A 20,256-nucleotide genomic window follows, 5' to 3' on the forward strand; every position below is an offset into this window, starting at 1 on the left:
TCTTTCTAGACATGCAGCCCCTACCCCAATCCACGCGGTCTATGTTTGTTCAACCCCCACCACTGCTGCTGTGTCATCAGTGCCTGCGGCTTAACTGCGGCCGCTCACTACCCAGCCACAGAAACCCGAGGAGGCAGACGCGTTTGAATTTGTTCCATCCTGCACTTGCCTTCCGCCAGGCGCCTGGAGCTGCGCAGAGGCAGGCAGGCCGGCGCATGCGTACTGTTAGCGCCCACCCCGCCCATCCCTCCCCCACACCCATCCGGCCCCTGTTTGAACAAAGTCAGTTGTCAACAAAACAGCAAACCCAGGTGGGATCCCTGGAGCTAATCCCTGGGGTGGACTTGCAGAAGCTCAGTAGCCTCCCTCCTCTGATATGGGAAATTGACAGAACTCCTAAACCTGCTCGCCTCTCCCCTCGGGCTTGTCCAAGCTCTTGTAGGTCACAGGCCTGGGCAGGGTCACAGAGGCGTGACACATAGGCAGGGATAGGAAAACCCAGGTCCAGGGAAGGGCCATCTGCTCAAGACCTTCCCAGGGTTGCCTCCTGCTGGTGGCGCACGTGGCTAATATACCTTGCATGGAGCTCTGCCGCAGGACGTTTAGCAGCTTGGAGGGGCTGATCCATATTTCTTCGGGTTTTGAGCTATTTTTCATGTGTCCCTCTTGATTAATTGATTGATGATTGCTTTAGCCACCTGTTTCCCTACATTCTTGTGGGGGAGGTAAGATAGGAGCCTGGAGTCAGGCTGTGGGAAGGATGAGAAGTAGCGCCCCAGGCTCTCTGGGGGCACCCCGACCCAAAACATCCGTGGGAGCCTTGCCCCTCAGGGCTTTTAAAAACTGACCCAGAATGACAAACTCTGATGGGTGCTGTGACCCAGTGACGTGAAACCAGCTGGAAGAAATGAGTTATTCCAGCTCTTTTTATTATCAGTAAATTTGCAGATTTCATCATAAGAGTCTCCCTTAGAAAGTGAAGAAGAAATGAGAAAATTGGGTTTTGCTTCAGGAGCAACCTGTGCTTCTCTCTCTCCCTTTTCCTTTTCATCCCCTAGTAATACTGGTAGGTAAGAATACTTGTTGGATCCTGAGTTGCCTGGAGAGGCTTTTCCACCCCCTTATGTGTGAACTTAGATCAAATGAAGGCTCAGGCTTTGGGGTTAGAAATAAAAAATGGCTGGGAGAGACACATCTCCCCAAGGTTAGAGACTGGAGCCGTCGGCCTCCTCCAGAGCTCAGGCTGGCCGTTAGCCAGAGGAAGATTTTGTTTATTTTGTCTCTTTGAATACCTAGTATGTGCTGGTACGTTTCTAGCTGCCCGGGTGTAGAAAGATGCCCCAAGGTTATAGAGGACAGGCTTGGCGAGGCTCCCTGGTGGAAAAGGTGACAGCACAGGGGGTATCCGGGGCAACACGTAGGAGACCTCCTTCTCCGGAGAAGAAAGATGTTCCACAGACTTTACCCCTGGAGTGCAAGAAGATAAGGATTTGTGCCATGCAATCCCAGTGAGTGGATGAATCAGAAGCCAAGGGTGTGGTCTGCAGCTGTAGTATTTAATGAGCCACCTGCCCATGTGGCACTGAGCATCTGAAATGTGTCTGGTCCTGAATCGAGATGTGCTAGAAGAGGCAAATGCACATCCGATTTCAGACTCTTGGAATAAGAAAAAATACAAAATATTTCATTAGTTTTAATATTATATGTGGAAACAATACTATTTTGGATTTATTAGGTTAAGTAAAACATTAAAATTAATCTCACCTGTTTCTTTTTACTCTAGAAATTTTTATTGTGACAAAAGAGAAGTAACATAAAATTTGCCATCTTAAATCGTAAGTGTGCAGTATTACATTCCTGGTGGCATTTGTCATGGTCACGATATTGTCACCATCTCCACCATCCACGACCAAAAGTTTTCATCACCCCAAAAAACAGCTCTGTATCCGTGAGTGTTTCACTTTTTTAATGTGGCTACTAGAAAATTTTAAATTACATTTGTGGCTCACGGTATATCTCTATTAGGCAGCACTGCTCCCGGGCTAGTTTCTTAAGATTCACATCTGATGGAAACAAGGACCTCCTGGGGAAAAAAGGAGTCATTTTTGGAGAGAGAGTTCATCCTTGAAGGGGTCCTGTCATTTTCTGGGTGTGGTTTCCTCCCTTCTCACTCCATACAACTTGACTCTAGACCGTGATTATACTGCAAAAATAAACAGCAAAAAAATTTGTTTTCAACTCATCTTTTCTGGGTTTGCTTGTTAAACGTAGTTATAAGGACAGCCAGAAGCTTCTTTTTGCTTTCTATTCCAAGACTAAAGAAATGGCATTTGAGTTTAAAATCTTTGTGAAGGACTCCTGAGAAGCCTGCTCATTTGTTAGGCTGCTGTCTTCCTGATTGGATAACCATACACTCGTAAGGCATATAAGCAGGAGTACAGAGGAACTTGGTAACTCAGCCTGCAGAGCCACCCACGAAGTCACCAGCGTGCAGGATCCGGCGGTTTCCCCTTTCTGCCACCTCTGCACCAGGCCTCGGGGAGGCTGCCTCAGCCCCTCTCTCCACTTTTCCCTCCCGGGATTGGGCTCACCTTGCTTGGGTTGCAGGCAGACCCAGAGGACAGCGACACCGAGTCTTGGCGAAGCTGTGCATTCCCAGCTGTCATCTCCTTGTGTTTGTTTTTTAGAACTCTCCAAGTCCCAGAATGACATGGCTTCTGACGAATGCCTCCTAGCCACGGGCCCCGGGCAGGGTGTGGGTCGGACGGAGAGAAGGAGCCGATCTGACACCGCCATCAACGTCACCACCAGGGTATCCCAGGGGCCGGCCAGGCCCCCGCGCGGTCGCTGTCATGCTATCCTGTCCAGGCTTCCCAACTCGTTTTCTCTGTAGATTAACGTTTCATTTTATTTTACAGCCAAATAGTAAGCCCTTGGAAAAGAAATAATTATATGCCCCTCTTGAGGGAAGCTTGGCCCAGTGAAGGTCAAAATTCAAGGTCATACTTGGAAAACAGTTCAGATAGGATGCATTGGTCCTTGGGGCATCTTGGCATCTCCTGCAAAGGGAGAACCACTCATTCCTGACATTATTCCTGAGGTCTGTGAGTAACCTCACTGAGGGTCAGGGACTCTCCTACTTCCATTCGAGACGAGCAGTGCTTGGTGAAAGTCTGTCCTTGGCTCTGAAATTATTGAAAAGAGAAATGCTGCAAAATCATGTGTGATCATGAGGGAGATGGTTTCTCTAGGTTTCTAAACCACAGGAGAGCACTCCCCTAATAAAGTCCTGTAGGGAAATCGTGAATTCTGGCTTTCCACTGGGATTAAGGAACCCGAAGTGAGGGCACTGGGGTGTGAGGGAAGCAGGCTTTAGAATAAGAACACTGGGGTTCTAGTATAGCTGGTGGGCTGGCCGTGGCGGGCATCCCCCTGGGCGTTACAGGCTTTGAGAGGACTGCTCCGGTTGGCTGCACAAGGGCTCCCTTCTCTGCAGCTCTGCGTTCAAGCTTTTCCCAGACAGACTGTTGTTCAGGCAAGGCATGAGGTTGGCATCACCCCCCTGCTGGAACGGCCATACCCGCTCTCTAGATTACAAATCCTGCCTCCATCTGCCACCCCGGTCACCTTGGCGTGTCACCTGAACCCTCCGAGCCTCGTTATACATCCGTAAAATGAAGATAATACCCAGTCTGTCCAGACTCACAGTGTTATTAGATCCAAGGAGATAATATATTATCTAAATTGCTACCCAATTATTATCTAAGCTGCCAGCATTTATTATTATGCCAGACTCTATAGTAAAAGCTTTACATGAATGATCTCGTGGTATCCTCACAACAATCTTGTGAACCCCCTTTTCCACTTAGGGTAACTGAGACTGTTAGAGATAAGCCCAAAGTTACATAATTAGGAAACGGGGGGCTGGAATTTGAACCTATGCTGTCTTTATTTGGACCCTAAACTCGGGAGCAGCAATTCTCAAGCTTTAATATGCTTGAGGATCACTTGTGAAAGTTGTTACAATGCAGATACTGAATCAGTAGATCTGGAGCAAGGCATGAGATGCCAAATTTGGGGTGCATTCCAACAGGCTCCCAGTGAGTGGTGATGCTGACACTGCTGGTCCTTGGATGATACTTTTAGTAGCCAGGTGTCTGGAGCATTTGGAAGGTCTTTGAAACTCGAAATGCAAACAAATGCTAGTCCACACTAGCTTTCCAGAGGCCATGGCAGCACCATCCTAATGGCCATCCCTGGAATTCCTCCTTCCCTAAAGGGAAACAGATCTAGAAGAAGGTTATTATCCATTTATGAAACACTTCCTATGTTCTGGGCATGAAGGGAGCATTTTTTACATACGTCATCACATTTCCTTCTTACAAAACTACTGTGAACAGATATTGTTACTCCCACTATAAAGATCAAGCACCTGGGTTTTAGTAAAAGGTTAATCAACTTGTCTCATATCACAGGGCTCATAAGAGGGAGCCAGGGTTGGCATCTAGGTTTGCATGATTCTAAATTCTGAACGCTTAGCCCCTATGTTATATGCCCCCAAGTTAGGAGGACAAATGAGGGCCACTAAAGAAAAGGGGTTCTGAAAGTGGTTTCTGGGTGGCATGAATAATTGTCTTTCTCACCTGGATCACACAAGGCCACCCTTTAAACAACACTGAGATTTGTACTGTCAATCATTTTCCCCGTTAAAGATGAGACACTGGGACAGATGACCAAAGGGGATAATGTGGTTGGAAGTGGTGGAGCCAGGATACAGGGCCTGTTCCGGAGACCACACCCACAGCCCCTGCTCCATAGTGTCAGCGCTGATGGATCCCAGGAGAGAAAGAGAGAAATGGGTGTGGGTGGAGGATTAGGTGCTGACTACTGCGTTCTCCGTATCTGATGGGATGTGCTGTGTGGGGTGCATTCTAAGTATCCGAAGGGTGTTTTGGGCATTCTGATGGTTATGTAACACGGGTTCCTTGACACTCACCTTCCTCTGCTCAAACGCATGTGGAAGAGAGCCTGCCAAAGGACTGCCAAGATTGTCTGATGGCTCAGGGAGTTGAGGGATGGAGGCAAAGAGGTGGTTGGGAACCCCTCCCTCACCCATGCAGCCCCCCATCCATGTGGACACTGCCATGGGTGTGTCCGCTTGACTGCCATGTTCTTGGCAGAACAGTGCTTGGGAGCTCTTGGCAGGAATTCTTTCTCCCTGTCTTAATTGAGGATGTGGCTGTTTTAAGGTACACTTTAGCAAAATGTTTATAAAATCCCGGCAATCCTGGCATGATCTATAAAGGCTAAAATATAAAGAATACATCTTTAAATAGGACACTTGTCAGGCTACAATTACACTGTGTCACACTGGAGCTCACAAAAATTGCACTCATATTTTCATTGGAATACTTTGGAACATCTTGTCAACATTAATTACATGGTGCTGTGCCCTTGGGAATTAGGGGATACTGGTGCCCACTTTACAGGTGGCTAAATTGAAGCAAAGAAATAGAAGATACCTTTCTTGAAGCCACATGGAGACTCAGGGATGTCGACTGAGAAAACTGCTGTGGATCTTTTTCATGTCCCTCTTCTCACCATTGCGTTCAGGCTGCGCATTCTGAAAATGCTCCCGGAGAGACCCTCACTTGAGCATCTGGGCCATGAATCTTTAAGAAGTGAATTCTTGTTATTTTTCCTGTGTGATTTCCTGTATATTCCAGTGGGATTTTATTGTGCGTCTTATTGGTGTGTAGTTGATATACACTGGCTCGTAAAACCTTGCACCTGTGCTTTCCTCTTTTCAGGAAGGAAATGTAAAAAGCTGTTAGGAGTGGCTTTCTGAGGAGGGGGACAACTTTATTTCAGTCTATGTCCTTTGTCTTGTTTGAACTTTTTCCCATGGACACCTGAAAGCTAAAGAAACCACCTGGCCAACCGCAGGGTATGGCCCTCCTTGTACATCTTCCTTTCCCCTACCTGCCCACACCACCACAAAGGCTGAGCAGCAAGAGGAGGAGTAAACAGGCAGCAGTTTTGCTTGTAAGACACTTCATCCTCAGATTTAAAGGTCTCATCCAGAGCTGGGATGGATCATCACACAGGGGACCTGCGATTGGCCAGGCGAAAGCCTGAGTATTTTTCTGATACCCGAGTCAGTGTTTATGTTAAGAGTGGTCCTGAGATGGAGACTCTGATTAGCAGCAGTTGCTCTTCCTTCTCTTATTTCCTTACATTCTTATCAAAAATCAGCAAAAATCTCAAACACACATATTGCTTGGTTCCATATTCCATAATTTGATCAAATCAAAACTAACATTTATTGATCTTTCAAAGTATAATATTAAACATAATAACTTTGCAGAGTAGACCTCATTCAGGGTAATAATTTTTCTCTTAATTTGGCCAAGTACCAGATAGTTATCAAAATACACTAAAAACCACAGAGGGCAAAACAACCTTTATTAACCAACACTAAGATACTTTTTGGATCTCAATGCCCTTTCATAGGGCATCAAATCTAACAAATTCATACAAGTCCTTCAGAATCTGTTGTGGAAGGGTTAAACACACAAAATTTCAAGTTGAATTCCTTAGTTGATCAAACTAAGCATGTTCTTCATTAAGTTTCTAATAATTTTGAAATGTTTATATTTGCATCTAAGCTTCATTAAAGGTTTTCCAGGGTCCTGAAATATTTAAAGGCATAGTCTTCCCTAGCTGTGAATTTAGCATGCCATGTAATCTCTGTTAGAAAGGTAGGTTTCTTTGTTCCTTTGTCATCAATTTTTTGATGATCCAAAAATGTGTTGCCTTAAAGGAATTTGAGTTAAATGGTTATATGTTGAACACCTAGGAGGTACAAAGCTTTATATTAATATTGAGCCTCATTTTATTCTTTTACGCCTGTACGACTTCTCAATTTTCTTGCAGCACCGTTCCAAAACTTTCACATTCTCCAGGGCGCCAGTCTCTGACTCGACTCAGTTGATTGAGTAGAGCAGAAGGAGAGCCCTCTAGCATCTTCCTCCTAAATTGCCTTTCTTTGGGTTGTGTAACATCCTTTTCTCCTTCCTCAGAAATGGACAGACTTTTCCAAGGTGGATCCTTCCACCAGTGTTTTGGATCTCTTCAGTGATCTCGCTCCTTCAACTTGTATCTCGGATCTTTCCCTCTCTGATTATTTCTCCTTCATCTAAAATATGCCCCTCTCTTACCCTAAAAAATAAAAACATCGTCTTTTGAAGGGTTCTGTGTCAGGCTACCTTTCTATTTCCTTCTTTTCTTCACAAAGGTCTTGAAAATGTTGTCCGGTCCTATCCCCCACCCACCTCTTCACTTCTAATTTCTTTGCCGTCTAACTCTCCCCCACTCCCCCTTACTGCTCTGTGAAACTGTTCTGGGAGGCTCCAAGGGCTCCCTGATTGATAAACGGGTGGATGATCTTCAGTCATCATCCCTTCAGTCTCTTTGTCACATCTGACACAGTTGACGACACTTCCGTTATTTTCTATAATTTAAAAGAATGACTTTTAGTGCTGTTTTTTGTTTATGAAAACTTATGCCTACTCACTATTGAAAACTTCAAAACACAGACAAGAAGAAAACGCCTGCATGATGTTGACCCCAGAGAGAGCCACATGCAATACACATCAACTCATTTTATGAAAATGACATCATATCTCACATGTTTTTGTAACTTAATATAGAAAAATCTAACATGTTTTTTTCTCTTTCCATGTCAACAATAGATTGTCACTTTTAGTAGCTACTTTGTAGGCTTTTAACTCATGCTGCCAGGTTGCCCTCCTCTGACGTTGACTCAGTTTCCATGACACCCAGCAGGGCAGGCAGGAGCCAGTCTCCAGCACTCTTGCCAGCATAAACTTGAAGCTTTAAAAATAAATATTTGCCAATTTTAAAAATTTAAATTTCTCTAATTTCAGGTGAGGTTTTTCTCATACTTGCTTTTTTCTCATACTTTTCTCTCTATTTTGAACACTATTCATTCTTGAAATCCTCTCCCTGGTTCTGGCTCTTCCAGCTGTCTCCTTGTGGCCTCGGTTGCTGTATCTCCCCTGCTGACCCCTGCCTGTTCTCTCGGACAATCCCTCTGTGTCTACGTCTCTGGCTTGGCTTCTTGATTCTCTCCGCTCGTGTTGCTCTCGAGCAGGAGCAGGTGTGTGCACATGCCCATCTTGGGGGTGTTGAGGCTCTACTTGGGATGCCTCACCTCTTGGTCCTCCCTAGACACCTTTCAACACCGCACTTGCCATGGTTCCCATTGAAGACCATCCCAGATGCCCCCATTCTGAATAAACTCTCCCTCTCCTATTCCCCACATTGTACTTGGCTAGTTCCTTCCTTTTAACTGTGTGTTTATTTTCTCCGCTAGCTAGGGAGCTCTTGGAGAATGAGGAGACGTTGTACCTTCACCTCCTCCTTTTTCTCTTCCTCACCACCATTACTCCTCTTCCTCATCCCAGGACAGAGCTGGTGGCTAGAATATAGTGTGCTTAACAAATGTCTGTTGGAAGTGAGTTGACATTCTGGGGATTGAGAGCATAAGTAACAATTTGGAAGTAATCACGTCTTTCATTTGTTCTCTAATAGTCTCACTTAGTATTTTGTTCCTGAAATTTGTGAGTATGGTGCAGTTGTCATATTTCGAGTTCTACTTCCAACCCAGCATCAGAACCTAAGGTCTCAAATTGGAAATCAGGAAGTATTTCCCCCCTTGCCCATTGTGTTTATTCCTCTATCCTAGCACTGTCAAGTGGTACATTCCTCAGTAGGTGAAAATGTACTATACGTGTTCTGTCCCAATACACTAGCCACTGACCACATGTGGCTGTTGATCACTTGATATGTGGCTACTGCAACTGAGCAGCTGATTCTCTACTTTCATTTTATTTAATTGAATTTAAATAGCCACAAGTGGCTAATGACTACCATGAGTATATTAGAGTTAAAACTCTTTCTATCAGGCTGAATATTATATTTCATGTAATTAAATGCTAGGATCAATATGAAGGCCACAAATTGGACTTCAAATTCTTTACGACTTTTACTAATCCCTAACTAATTCACCCGTTACCCATGAATATCCCAGAGCTTTAACAGGGCCTGGTGGGGATGTGTGGGTGTGCATTTATCCAAACTCAACTTGGGTCACCCTTACTCAGTGTTTTAGCTTCCTTGGCTGCTCAAGCAAATACCGTGCAATAGGTTAGCTTAAATAATGGGAATTTATTGGCTTACAGTTTTGAGGCTAGGAGAAGTCCAAACAAGGTGATGCTTTCTTCCTGAAGACTGGGGCTCTGAGACTGGCTGCTGGTGATCCTTGGTCTTTGGCTCCTTGGTCACATGGCAGTGCAAATGGCGGCCTCTCCTGGCCTCTCCATTCTTTTCCACATTCTGTTGAACTTCAGGTTCTGGTTGCTCCTTCTGTGGCTTTCTCTCCCTTTCTTTGAATTTTATTCCAGGTACGAAGGACTCCAGTAATAGGATTAAGACCCATTCTGATTGAGTTGGGCCACACCTTAACTGAAGTAACCACATCAAAATGTCCTACTTACAGTGGGTCCACACCCATAGGAATGGATTAAGCTTAAGAACATGTTTTTCTGGGGTATAGAGCTCCAAACCACCACACTCAGCAACTGGAAGTTGGTGTTTAGAAATGTCAGGCAATAGTTGCAGGCTTTGTTTGTTGAAGTCACCACATCTGAACATCAAATTAGGATGCAAGGTATGATATTAATTTTGTTTTTCCTTTTCCAGAAGGCCAGCACACCAGATATTCGGAAACCTCTAAATCAGGAGGATCCCAAACACTCCACTAACCCTATTTTGAAGCAAGAGGATAGCTCATCCAACCCAACGCCCAGTACTTTATTTTCTGGTGGCTCGAGACATGTGAGTCTTATCCTGATACTCTTGACACAGGATATGTGGTTGTTGTTATCACATCAAATTGGATTTGGTAGGCGAGGTGTGGGAGATAAACGGAGGCATGCAGTAGAACTTGGAGGTACTATTTTACTTGGACTGGGAGCTGTGAAAAACTTTCTCTACCTTGGTGGTTATTTATTTTTTTACATCTTATTGTGAATATTTTCATACATACAGAGAGTAATTAATAAAATAATGGTGTCTTATAGTGTTTTTTTTTTTTAATTTTGATGAGGTCTGTTTCATCATATTTTTCTTTTATGGTTATTTCTGTGTCTTATCTAAAAAATCTTTGCCTTCCCACAAGTCATGAGGACTTCTCCTTTGTTTTCTTGCAAAAGCTTTATAAAAGTTTTAACTTTTATGTTTAGGTCTGTGATCCAGCTCACTTTAATTTTTTGTGCATAGTGTAAGGTAGAGGTTGAAGTTCATTCTTTCCAACTAGATATCCAACTATTCTAGCACCCTTTTCAGAAGAACTTTGGTTTCCCGATTGACTTTGGTGCTTTTGTTGAAAATCAAATGACTTTGTAAGCGTGAGTCTTTTTGTTGTGTCCTATTCTGTTCCACTGATTTATTTGTCTATCCTTATGCCAAAACCACTTAACTGGCACGGCTCGAGTACTGTAGCTTTATAGTAAGTATTGAAGTCAGGTAATATCAGTCCTCCAACTTTTCTCTTCCTTTTTAACATTGCTTTGTGATATTTTAAATGCATTCTCTGTTTCTAGGCAGGCATTTTCATTCATTCATTTCCTTATTCAAAAATGTTAATTGCATGCTTACTTTATGCCTGGAATTGTGATATATATGGTATGGTAGATGACAATTTGGATGAGGGGTAATGAGTTCTCAGTTATAGTCATATTTCTTTAACTTATTTTATGGCCTTAGACAACCATAAAACCTCTCTACACCTCAGAGTCCTTACCAGGAAAATGGGTGTCATAATTGTTCTTTTTATTTCACTGGATTGCTTTGAAAATCAAATTAAAATGCAGATTCCTTCATATCCTGCAGGAGTGGTGTGAAACGGTGGTTAAGAACGCAGACTCTTGAAACCAATTTCTTAAGTTCAAGTTTGAGCATCTTTGGTAGCAAAAAGTGTGACCCAGGGCAAGTCCCTTAATGTATCTGTGTCGTGGGGTAGTTGTGTTTCACCTAATATGATGTTAGGTTCAGATAATTATAACCCCCACCCCCCCCCATCTACATGTCAGTACAATGGATCATTCAAAAGGCGGGGCAGAGCAGGTAAGACCTGTGCATTGAAAGATAGCTAACATCCTCAACTTCCATCTACTCTATGCTGATAGCCCGTGTGTGATCTTCCCCCATTAAAACCACTGCCCACACCCTTGGGGGTCCAGCAACACTGGCATCCCCTGGGAGCTTGTCAGAAATGCAGCCTCTCCCATCCTACCCCAGAGCTAGAGAGTCAGAATCTGCAATTTAACAAGAGCCTCAGGATATCCCTGTGCCCATTCCAGTTTAAGAAACACTGGTGGAGCAATGATCATTTCAGACCTTGAGTAAAATCGTTGTTAAGGATTCTTTAATAATCTGGGGCTCTGCAGACCAACATGGTAGCTATTTGCCAGCTGTGGCTATTGAGTCATTTGAAATATGACTAATCTCAACCCATATTTTTCTGCGAGTATAAAATACACACTGAATTTTGAAGACTTAGTATGACAACAAGAATGTAAAATATCTCATGAATCATTTTTATATTGATATATGTTGAAATAACATTTTAAAAACTTTTATTTGAAATGATAATATTTTGGGTCTATTGGATTCAATAAGATGTACTATTAACATTAATTTCACCTGCTTCTCATTTTTAGTGTGGCCACTAGAAAAATTTAAATTACCTATTTGGCTCACATTATATTTCTATTGGACAACACTAACCTAGATACCTTTATTGTACAGTAAGTAGCTTGTTCCCTTGGATTTCTGCAAAGTATCTGAAATGTGTGCACATGCCTGTGTACACTTCCTTGGGAAGAAGGTACACTTTTTCATCAAGTTCTCAAACACATTGGTTAAGGACCAGGATTCAGCTGTCAAATGCAAAAGCCGTTACCATATGTCCTGCCATGAAGGCCTCCCCACACCCTGCGGAAGTGGGGCTGTCACCTTATTTTACAGACCAGAAGGCTGTGTGCACTCACATCCTGGGGCCACACAGCCAGGACCCGGATTTCCCACTGCCGAGGCCTTGACCCTCTGCTTCTGGGATGCCCCGTCATCCGGGAGACTGGGGTCATGAGAAGTTTGGAATGGCCCTGCCACTATACCTCAGAGCTGGCTGAAGGTGGCGTTATCCTTTTTTTCGTGACTAGTCATTGTTTATATTTGAGAATAGTTCAGAAAGATGGAGGCGTTGCGGTAACACTTCCCTGAGGATAAGGTGGCTCTTCTGAACCCTGTGATGAGAGTCTGAGACATGAGAGCACAGGAGTGGCTTCCAGGAGACCTTTCCAAGACTCATCCGAAGTTTTGCCCCAGGTGGCGACAGAGGGACTCCAAGGAATCCAGTCAACATGAGCTTTTATGAGACTGGTCTGGGAAGATGGGGCTAAACCTTCAGAGAGAACTGAAGGGACTGTTTTCTCTGAACTGCCTAATGTTCCACTAGACTCCACCTAAGCTCCATCAAAGGATAGGATTGTGTCTTTGACAGAGCCAGGTATATGGCACAGGATCTGCCTTATGATGGTCCCCAGGTCCTACATGATCTGCCCCCCTAACCGTGCTTTGACCTCATCCACCACCACTGTCTACCATGCTTGCTCCACTCAGCCACACTGGCCGTTGGCTGTTCCTTGAACATGCCAGACACATTCCTGCCTTGGGGTGTTTCTGCAGCTTGTTTCTTCTTCCTGGAATTCTGCTCCCAGACACTGCTCCCTTACCCACTTCCTTTCTTTAAGTCTTTGCTCAAATGTCCTCTTCTCAGGGAGGTCCACCCTCCTGGCCTGTTTTGGTTTGCTAAAGCTTCTGGAATGCAATGTACCAGAAATGGGTTGACTTTTACACTGGGGATTTATTAGCTTACAAATTACAGTTCTTAGGCCATGAAAATATCTAACTCAAGGCATCAACACGATGATACCTGGGCTGAAGACAGGCTGCCAGCTTCTGAGACACCTCTGTTTGTCGGGAAGGCGTGTGGCTGGTGTCTGCTGGTCCTTTGTTCCCGGGTTTCATTGCTTTAAGCTTCTGGTTCCAGTAACTTTCTCTCTGTATCCTGCAGTTCTTCTCTTAGCTTCTCCCAGCCTTTTCTCTTTGAGCTCTCTTGGCTTTTTCTGTCCTTTATCCTCTTATAAAGGACTCCAGTAAAAGGATTAAGGACCACCTTGAATGGAGTGGGTCATATCTCAGTTGAAATAATCTAACCCAAAGGTCCCACCCCCCATAGGTCTGCACCCTCAGGAATGGGTTAAAAGAACATGGCCTTTTGAGGGGTACGTCTCCTTTTTCCCCCCACTCTGTGCTTCTTCCTTTTCCCACCTTCTACACACTCCCTACTTGGGATCTATTTTTTATTGTCTATCTCACCTACCCATTGGAATGTAATTTTCAAGTGTCCAGAGCAGCGCCTATCACTAAAATTGCATTCCACAAATACTCGTCAAATGATTGACTAAAACATTATCATAGCTATTGTTTATTGAAAACCTCCATGCTGTTTGTTAGGTGCTTCACCTCTCTCAGTCATTCTCATAGCAGTTCTTGTGGTAAATAATATTATCCCTTTTTGCTGAGGTTCACAGAGGTTACATGACTTGCTAAGATCGTTCAGTAACTGGCAGAACACTGATCCACCCCAGGAGCTATGAGTCAAAGCCCAGGTTTTTTGTAACTATCCTGTATGGTTGGTTGAAGTCTTAAATTGGGTGGTTTTCCTGATCAGACCCAAGCAGACTGCCGCCCTGATTCAGCTGCCCTCCCCAGGGCCTGATCCAACCTAGAAAACTTTCAAGAGGGTGAAATAATGTTTGGTTAAGATATGGGTGAAGTGTATTCTTACTTAGTCTTTCAGTTTCTTGGGATAATTACTCCAAGTTAAAGTGCAAATTCAATAGGACTCTCCATGTCCATCCTTTCTTCTAAAATTTTCTCTGATTTGTGCCCTTAAAAATCTTTTATCATTAAATTGAGTTATTATGCATTTAATTGAAACCCGTTCCCTTCAGAGCAAAGCAGTGTTTATGTGTTTGAGGAAATGGAATTCCCACAAAGCAAATGACTGGTTATTGTTTCTTGCTCAAAGATGTTGCCTGTCCTTCTGAGAGATATTTATATTTGCTGAGAAACAGAGAATTGAGGCTAGAAAAGGCTTATTAAATTTCTGTTTATTACAAAAGTAGGATTACAAACGGGCAATAAACAGAAAAATGTCAGCCTCCCAAGTAGTGTCAAATGAGTACAAAATTAAAAGAAGCTACTATTTTGGGAGCATTTGAGCAAATTTTAAACATTTTTCTCCTCAGTGTTGCCAAGGGTGTGGAGAAGTAGGCATTCCCATAAACTTTTTTTTTTTTTTTTTTTAATTTGAAAGCAATCACTGTTTATTAACTGACCAGATTATAAAAGTAATCATAGTAGACACCTGAAAGGGGGAAAAAAAAACCATTAAAGAAATCACCTTAACAGCTATGAATTAACATAAATCTGACAGATACAAAGCAGTACCAACCCAGTTGACATTTTTAAGTAGTCTCCATTTATAAATTTAATGGGCTTTTCTTCCACCCAGAAATGTCCTCAAAAGGAGTAATGCAAACCATCCTCTAAGATTTAATTTTCTCTACAAAAGTACTAATTAAAATCCAGCCAACCCTCAATATTTAATGGAATAAAATATTCAGCACTTTAGTATTAAATAAACCTCTCTTGGGATGCAGTGTCTCACCTTAGTTCATCCTTCTAATAAGCCTATTGATCTGGTCTTCCCTGTTGCCAGCATCTCCCCCTTCTACAAAATGGGTGGTCTTTTTCTTCATCACCCCTCTGGGAGAAGATAATTTGAAGGGCCACAGGAAGTTGTTTGCTTCTTTGAAGCGTTTCCCAACAGTATAGATCTCATGAATCAGGTCTTCCATGCAGATGATGCCATATTTACCAAGCGATCGTGCAATCAAAGAGTTATCTGTCAAGGCAATCCGCTTCTTGTTGATTTTGCCATAACCACGCTTATAGATTAGTTCGTTTACTGACTTCAGGTTCGGGTACCCCCATGCAATATATGGTTCCACAATCCTCAGCATGTTAATTGAGGCCTTGCTGAGCTTAACAAAGGTGCCATTGAAGATTTGGTGAAGGCGAAGAAGTTGCAACACTTTTCGGACCTTTGGGCTCACGCCATTGATACCTCTGATCCTGATGACAAATGCCAATTTGGGTTCCACAGGTACATAGAAGTTGCCAGCTTTTCTTGCCATTCTAGCCATTCGAATCTCAGTTCTGTACATTTGCCTATATTCCTTGTGATAGTGCTTGGCTTTTTCATAGATAAGCTTCCTCCTTGCCTTTCAGAGCATCTTTTGGGCAAACTTCTTTCTCAAGCGCTTGATCTTCAGTTCGGCAAAATTCCTTCGCTTTTTCTTGAGGGTTTCCGGCACAGCAGGCACCTTCTTCTTCTTCTTCTCTTCGACACCCTCCATGGTTCCAACCGGAAAAGAGCCCCATAAACTTCTGAGTAAATATCAATTGTTACAATTTTTCTGGGGGGCAATTTAGGAATATACACCAAACACTTTTGAAATACATGTCCTCTTTAGCTCTAAATTTCTGTTACAGAAAACTTTCTCAAAAAATGATCTCGAATATTGCCAAATCTGTGTGTCCATGCATGTCTGGGGCAACATTGTTTATAGTTGTTTTAGTTTTGACCAAAAGGTTCAACAATAGGACGATGGTTAAATAAATTATGGTCCATTTATTCAGAAGGATATTTTACAGCTATTAAAGATGATGTGGTGGAAGAATATTAAGGTTGTGAAGAATATATATCAACAAATGAAAAACATGATTACAAAATAATATTATAGTAGGTCATGTTTATAAAAACAAAATGTTTTATACTGTTAGACCTTGAAAAAGAACTCCAAGGATTATACTAAAATGTTAATCCTGGATGATGGGATTATCTTTTCCCTTAAATTCTTTTGCTCATTTGTGTTTTCTGCATTTTCTACAATAAACAGGTACTGTTTTGTTATAAGAAGAAAAATAACCCAGTTTTTTCATAACCCTCATGTCAGAACTTGGCAGAGTCAAGAAAAATACATTAACATTTTTTTCATTATTCTTTTCCTTTTTATTTTTTTCTTTTTATTTTTTATTGTGAACGTTAACATATATACATAACAGTGATAACTTTCAATGTATGATTTTGCAAGTAGTTAGAGAGCAAATCTCAAAGAAGGTCATGGGTCACAGTTCCACAACTTCGGATATTTCCATTATTATAAAATATAACATCCATAGAGAAAGGTGTCATCTCTCGATATACAGCTCAACAAGCAGTCATACAGGTAATTTCAAAGATTGTTATGGGTTACAGTTTCACAATTTCAGTTCTTTCCTTATTATGCAATATAAGATAAATACAGAAAGGTCCAGACCTTCAAGACACAATTCAATGAGCAGCTGTAGAGCACATCCCAAGGGATGCTATAGGCTACAGTTCCACCATGTCATTTACCTCCTTCCAGCCCTTCCAACACCCCAGCATCCAAAAATATATATATAATTATATGAAGTTTCAGTATTCATAGACCTTTGTTCAATCTTATCTTGTTTGTTGCTACCTCTTCCTCTCAATCTCTTTCTCCATCTTCAGGGGTGTCTAGGCAATGAGTTAAAAGAGGGTATGGACAGTATGGGGAAGGGGGCTGCATCTGATAATTGATCTTAAAGAGGCTATGCCTCTGGGTTTTAGGCCTTGTCTGGCATAGGAACACTCTAGTGGATTTAAGTTTCTGAGAGATAAAACCTAGTGAGTGCATCTTTTATAGAATCTCAGGTAGGGACCTAGGTATTGGGGACGACTTTTGGTAAGGGCATGGCATGCTGTGGCCAGTTGGGATGTCTAGCTGGAGCTTGCATAAGAGAAACCTCCAGCCTCTCGACTCTATTTGTCAGCCACTGTGACCTCAGCTTGTTACCTTTCTTTTTTCCCCCTTTTGGTCAGGTGGGCATTTTCAATCTCTCATTGCCAGGCCCAGGCCCATTCCTGGGAATCATGTCACACGTTGCCAGGGAGATTAATTCCCCTGGGAGTCATGTCCCTTGTTGGGGGCAGGTTAATGAATTCATTTGCTGAGTTGGGTGCAGAGAGAGAAAGGCCACATCTGAGCAACAAAGGGTTGCCTGGAGGCACCTCTTAAGCATAATTATAGGAGGGCTCAGCCTCCTATTTACAACCCTAAGTTTCACAAAAGCAAGCCTCAAGTTGAGGGCTTGATTTATTAAGTAGTGGGTTCCTAACTTGACTTAATATATATTCTATCCCAAGATAAACAGTTTCTTACATTATCTTCACTTAGTTGTACAATTATCATCACTCTCAACTTCAAACAATTATCAAAACATAATATATCCCAGAGCTCTTATCAGCTGCTAATTATTAATCCCTAGTATTAGTGTAGAGTTAGTAAGATATTCCTATTAAATAGGGTCATTAATACGTAATGGGTAGTTTTTCCATACCCTCTGTTGTTAACCCTCTGCACCAGTGTCATACCTTATAAGTATATTATGCTAACACTTACTTAGCTTTGTGGTGCTACCCTGTGGGTTACTTGCCTTCAGACAACCATTAACGAACATGTTCACTTTCAATGAGTCACTGATACTTACAATGACATTAATGAACCCTAGTCACTCCTGACCACTCCCATACCATTAAGAACACCCTTGTTATCATATCTGTACATATTGTTGTTCCCCCCTTCACTAGGTTCTGACTATCTCTAGGTCCCCAATAGTCTACATTTTAAGGCACTTATTTTACATTTTTCACCGAGTTCACATTAGTGGTAACATACAATCTCTCTCCTTTTGTGTCTGGCTTATTTCATTCAGCATTATGTCTTCAAGTTTCATCCATGTTGTCATATGTTTCATGACCTTCTTCCTTGTTACAGCTGTGTAGTATTCCATCTTGTGTATACACCACATTTTGTTTATCCACTCATCTGTTGAAGGTCATTTGGATTGTTTCTACCTCTTGGCAATTGTGAACAGTGTTGCTGTGAGGATCAGTGTGCAAATATATGTTCATGTCACTGCTTTCAGATCTTCTGGGTATACACCAAGAAGTGAAATTGCTGGATCATAGGGTAACTTGATATCTGGTATTCTGAGGAACTGCCAAATTGTCCTCCAGAGTGGCTAAACCATCATACAGTCCCACTAACAATGAATAAGAGTTCCAATTTCTCCACATCCTCTCCAGCGTTTGTAGTTTACTGCTTGTTTAATGGCAGCCATTCTAATTGGTGTGAGATGGTATCTTGTTGTGGTCTTGATTGCATCCCCCTGATAGCTAGTAAAGATGAGCATTTTTTCATGTGTTTTTTAGCCATTTGTATTTCCTCTTCAGAGAAATGTCTTTTCATATCTTTTGCCCATTTTATAGTTGGGTTGTTTGTACTATTGTCATTGAGTTGTAGGATTTCTTTACATATGCAAGATATCAGTCTCTGATCGGATACATGGTTTCCAAATATTTTTTCCCATTGATTGACTGTCTCTTTACCTTTTTGAAAAATTCTTTTGAGGTACAGAAGCTTTTAATTTTGAGGAGTTCCCATGTATCTCTTTTTTCTTTTGTTGCTTGTGCTTTGGGTGTAAGGTCTAAGAAGCGACCTCCTGATACAAGGTCTTGAAGATGTTTCCCTACATTATCTTCTAGGAGTTTTATGGTACTGTCTCTTATATTGAGGTCTTTGCTCCACTTTAAGTTAATTTTTGTGTAAGGTGTGAGGTAGGGGTCCTCTTTCATTCTTTTCGATATGGATATCCAGTTCTCCCAGCCCTAATTGTTAAAGAGACTGTTATGTCCCAGTTCAGTGGGTTTGGGGGCCTTATCAAAAATCAGTTGGCTGTAGATCTGGGGATCTATTTCCAAATTCTCAATTCAATTCCACTGAGCAATTTGTCTATCTTTGTGCCAATTCCATGCTGATTTGACTACTGTGGCTTTATAGTAAGCTTCAAAGTAAGTAAGTGTAAGTCCTCCCACTTGGTTTTTCTTATTTAGAATGTTTTTAGCAATTCAAGGCATCTTTCCCTTCCAAATAAATTTGATAACTAGCTTTTCCAATTCAGCAAAGTAGGTTGTTGGACTTTTGATTGGAATTGCATTGAATCTGTAGATCAGTTTGGGTAGGATTGACGTCTTAATGACATTTAGCTTTCCTATCCATGAACACAGAATATTTTTCCATCTCTTTAGGTACCCTTCTATTTCTTTTAGTAAAGTTACATAACTTTCTGTGTAGAGGTCTTTTACATCCTTGGTTAAGTTTATTCCTAGGTACTTGATTTTTTTAGTTGCTATAGAGAATGGAATCTTTTTCTTGAGTGACTTTTCAGTTAGGTCATTTCTAGTATATAGGAACATTAACTGACTTTTGTGCATTAATCTTGTATCCTGCCACTTTGCTAAATTTGTTTATTAGCTCAAGTAGCTGTGTTGTTGATTTCTCAGAATTTTCCAAATACAAGATCATATCATCTGCAAATAATGATAGTTTTACTTCTTCCTTTCCAATTTGGATGCCTTTTATTTCTTTGCCTTGCTGGATTGCTCTGGCTAGAACTTCTAGCACAATGTTGAATAACAGTGGTGACAGCGGGCATCCTTGTCTTTTTCCTGATCTTAGAGGGAAGGCTTTCAGTCTCTCGCCATTGAGTACTGTGCTGGCTGTGGGTCTTTCATATATGTCCTTTATCATATTGAGGAACTTTCCTTCAATTCCTACCTTTTGAAGTGTTTTTATAAAAAAAAACTATTTCAGCATCTATTGAGATGATCATGTGATTTTTCCCTTTTGTTTTGTTACTGTATTGTTATTACATTGATTGATTTTCTTACGTTGAACCATCCTTGCATGCCTGGAATGAACCCCACTTGGTCATGGTGTATGATTTTTTAATGTGTCTTTGGATTCAATTTGAAAGTATTTTGTTGAGAATTTTTGCATCTGTGTTCATGAGGGAGATTGTCATGTCATTTTCCTTTCTTATAGCATCTTTATCTGGTTTTGGTATTAG

The 20,256-nt window shown here is 41.9% G+C and overlaps 1 protein-coding gene and 1 pseudogene across 3 annotated transcripts in view; one reads left to right on the forward strand and one right to left on the reverse strand.

Moving 5' to 3' along the window:
- SYTL3 (synaptotagmin like 3) overlaps positions 1 to 20,256 on the forward strand; it is a 125,845-nt gene that overhangs the window by 79,867 nt on the left and 25,722 nt on the right. For 2 of the 3 annotated variants that reach the window (XM_037820655.1, XM_037820662.1), the window contains 2 exons: positions 2,688 to 2,812; positions 9,787 to 9,921. In XM_037820655.1, the coding sequence (XP_037676583.1) occupies positions 2,688 to 2,812; positions 9,787 to 9,921 (260 nt within the window). The remainder of the gene's footprint in view (positions 1 to 2,687; positions 2,813 to 9,786; positions 9,922 to 20,256) is intronic. The other variant, XM_037820671.1, reaches the window with a different exon arrangement.
- LOC119521960 lies at positions 14,519 to 15,635 on the reverse strand (annotated as a pseudogene).

Source organism: Choloepus didactylus, chromosome 2, assembly GCF_015220235.1.
Source record: "Choloepus didactylus isolate mChoDid1 chromosome 2, mChoDid1.pri, whole genome shotgun sequence".
NCBI lineage: Eukaryota > Metazoa > Chordata > Mammalia > Pilosa > Megalonychidae > Choloepus > Choloepus didactylus.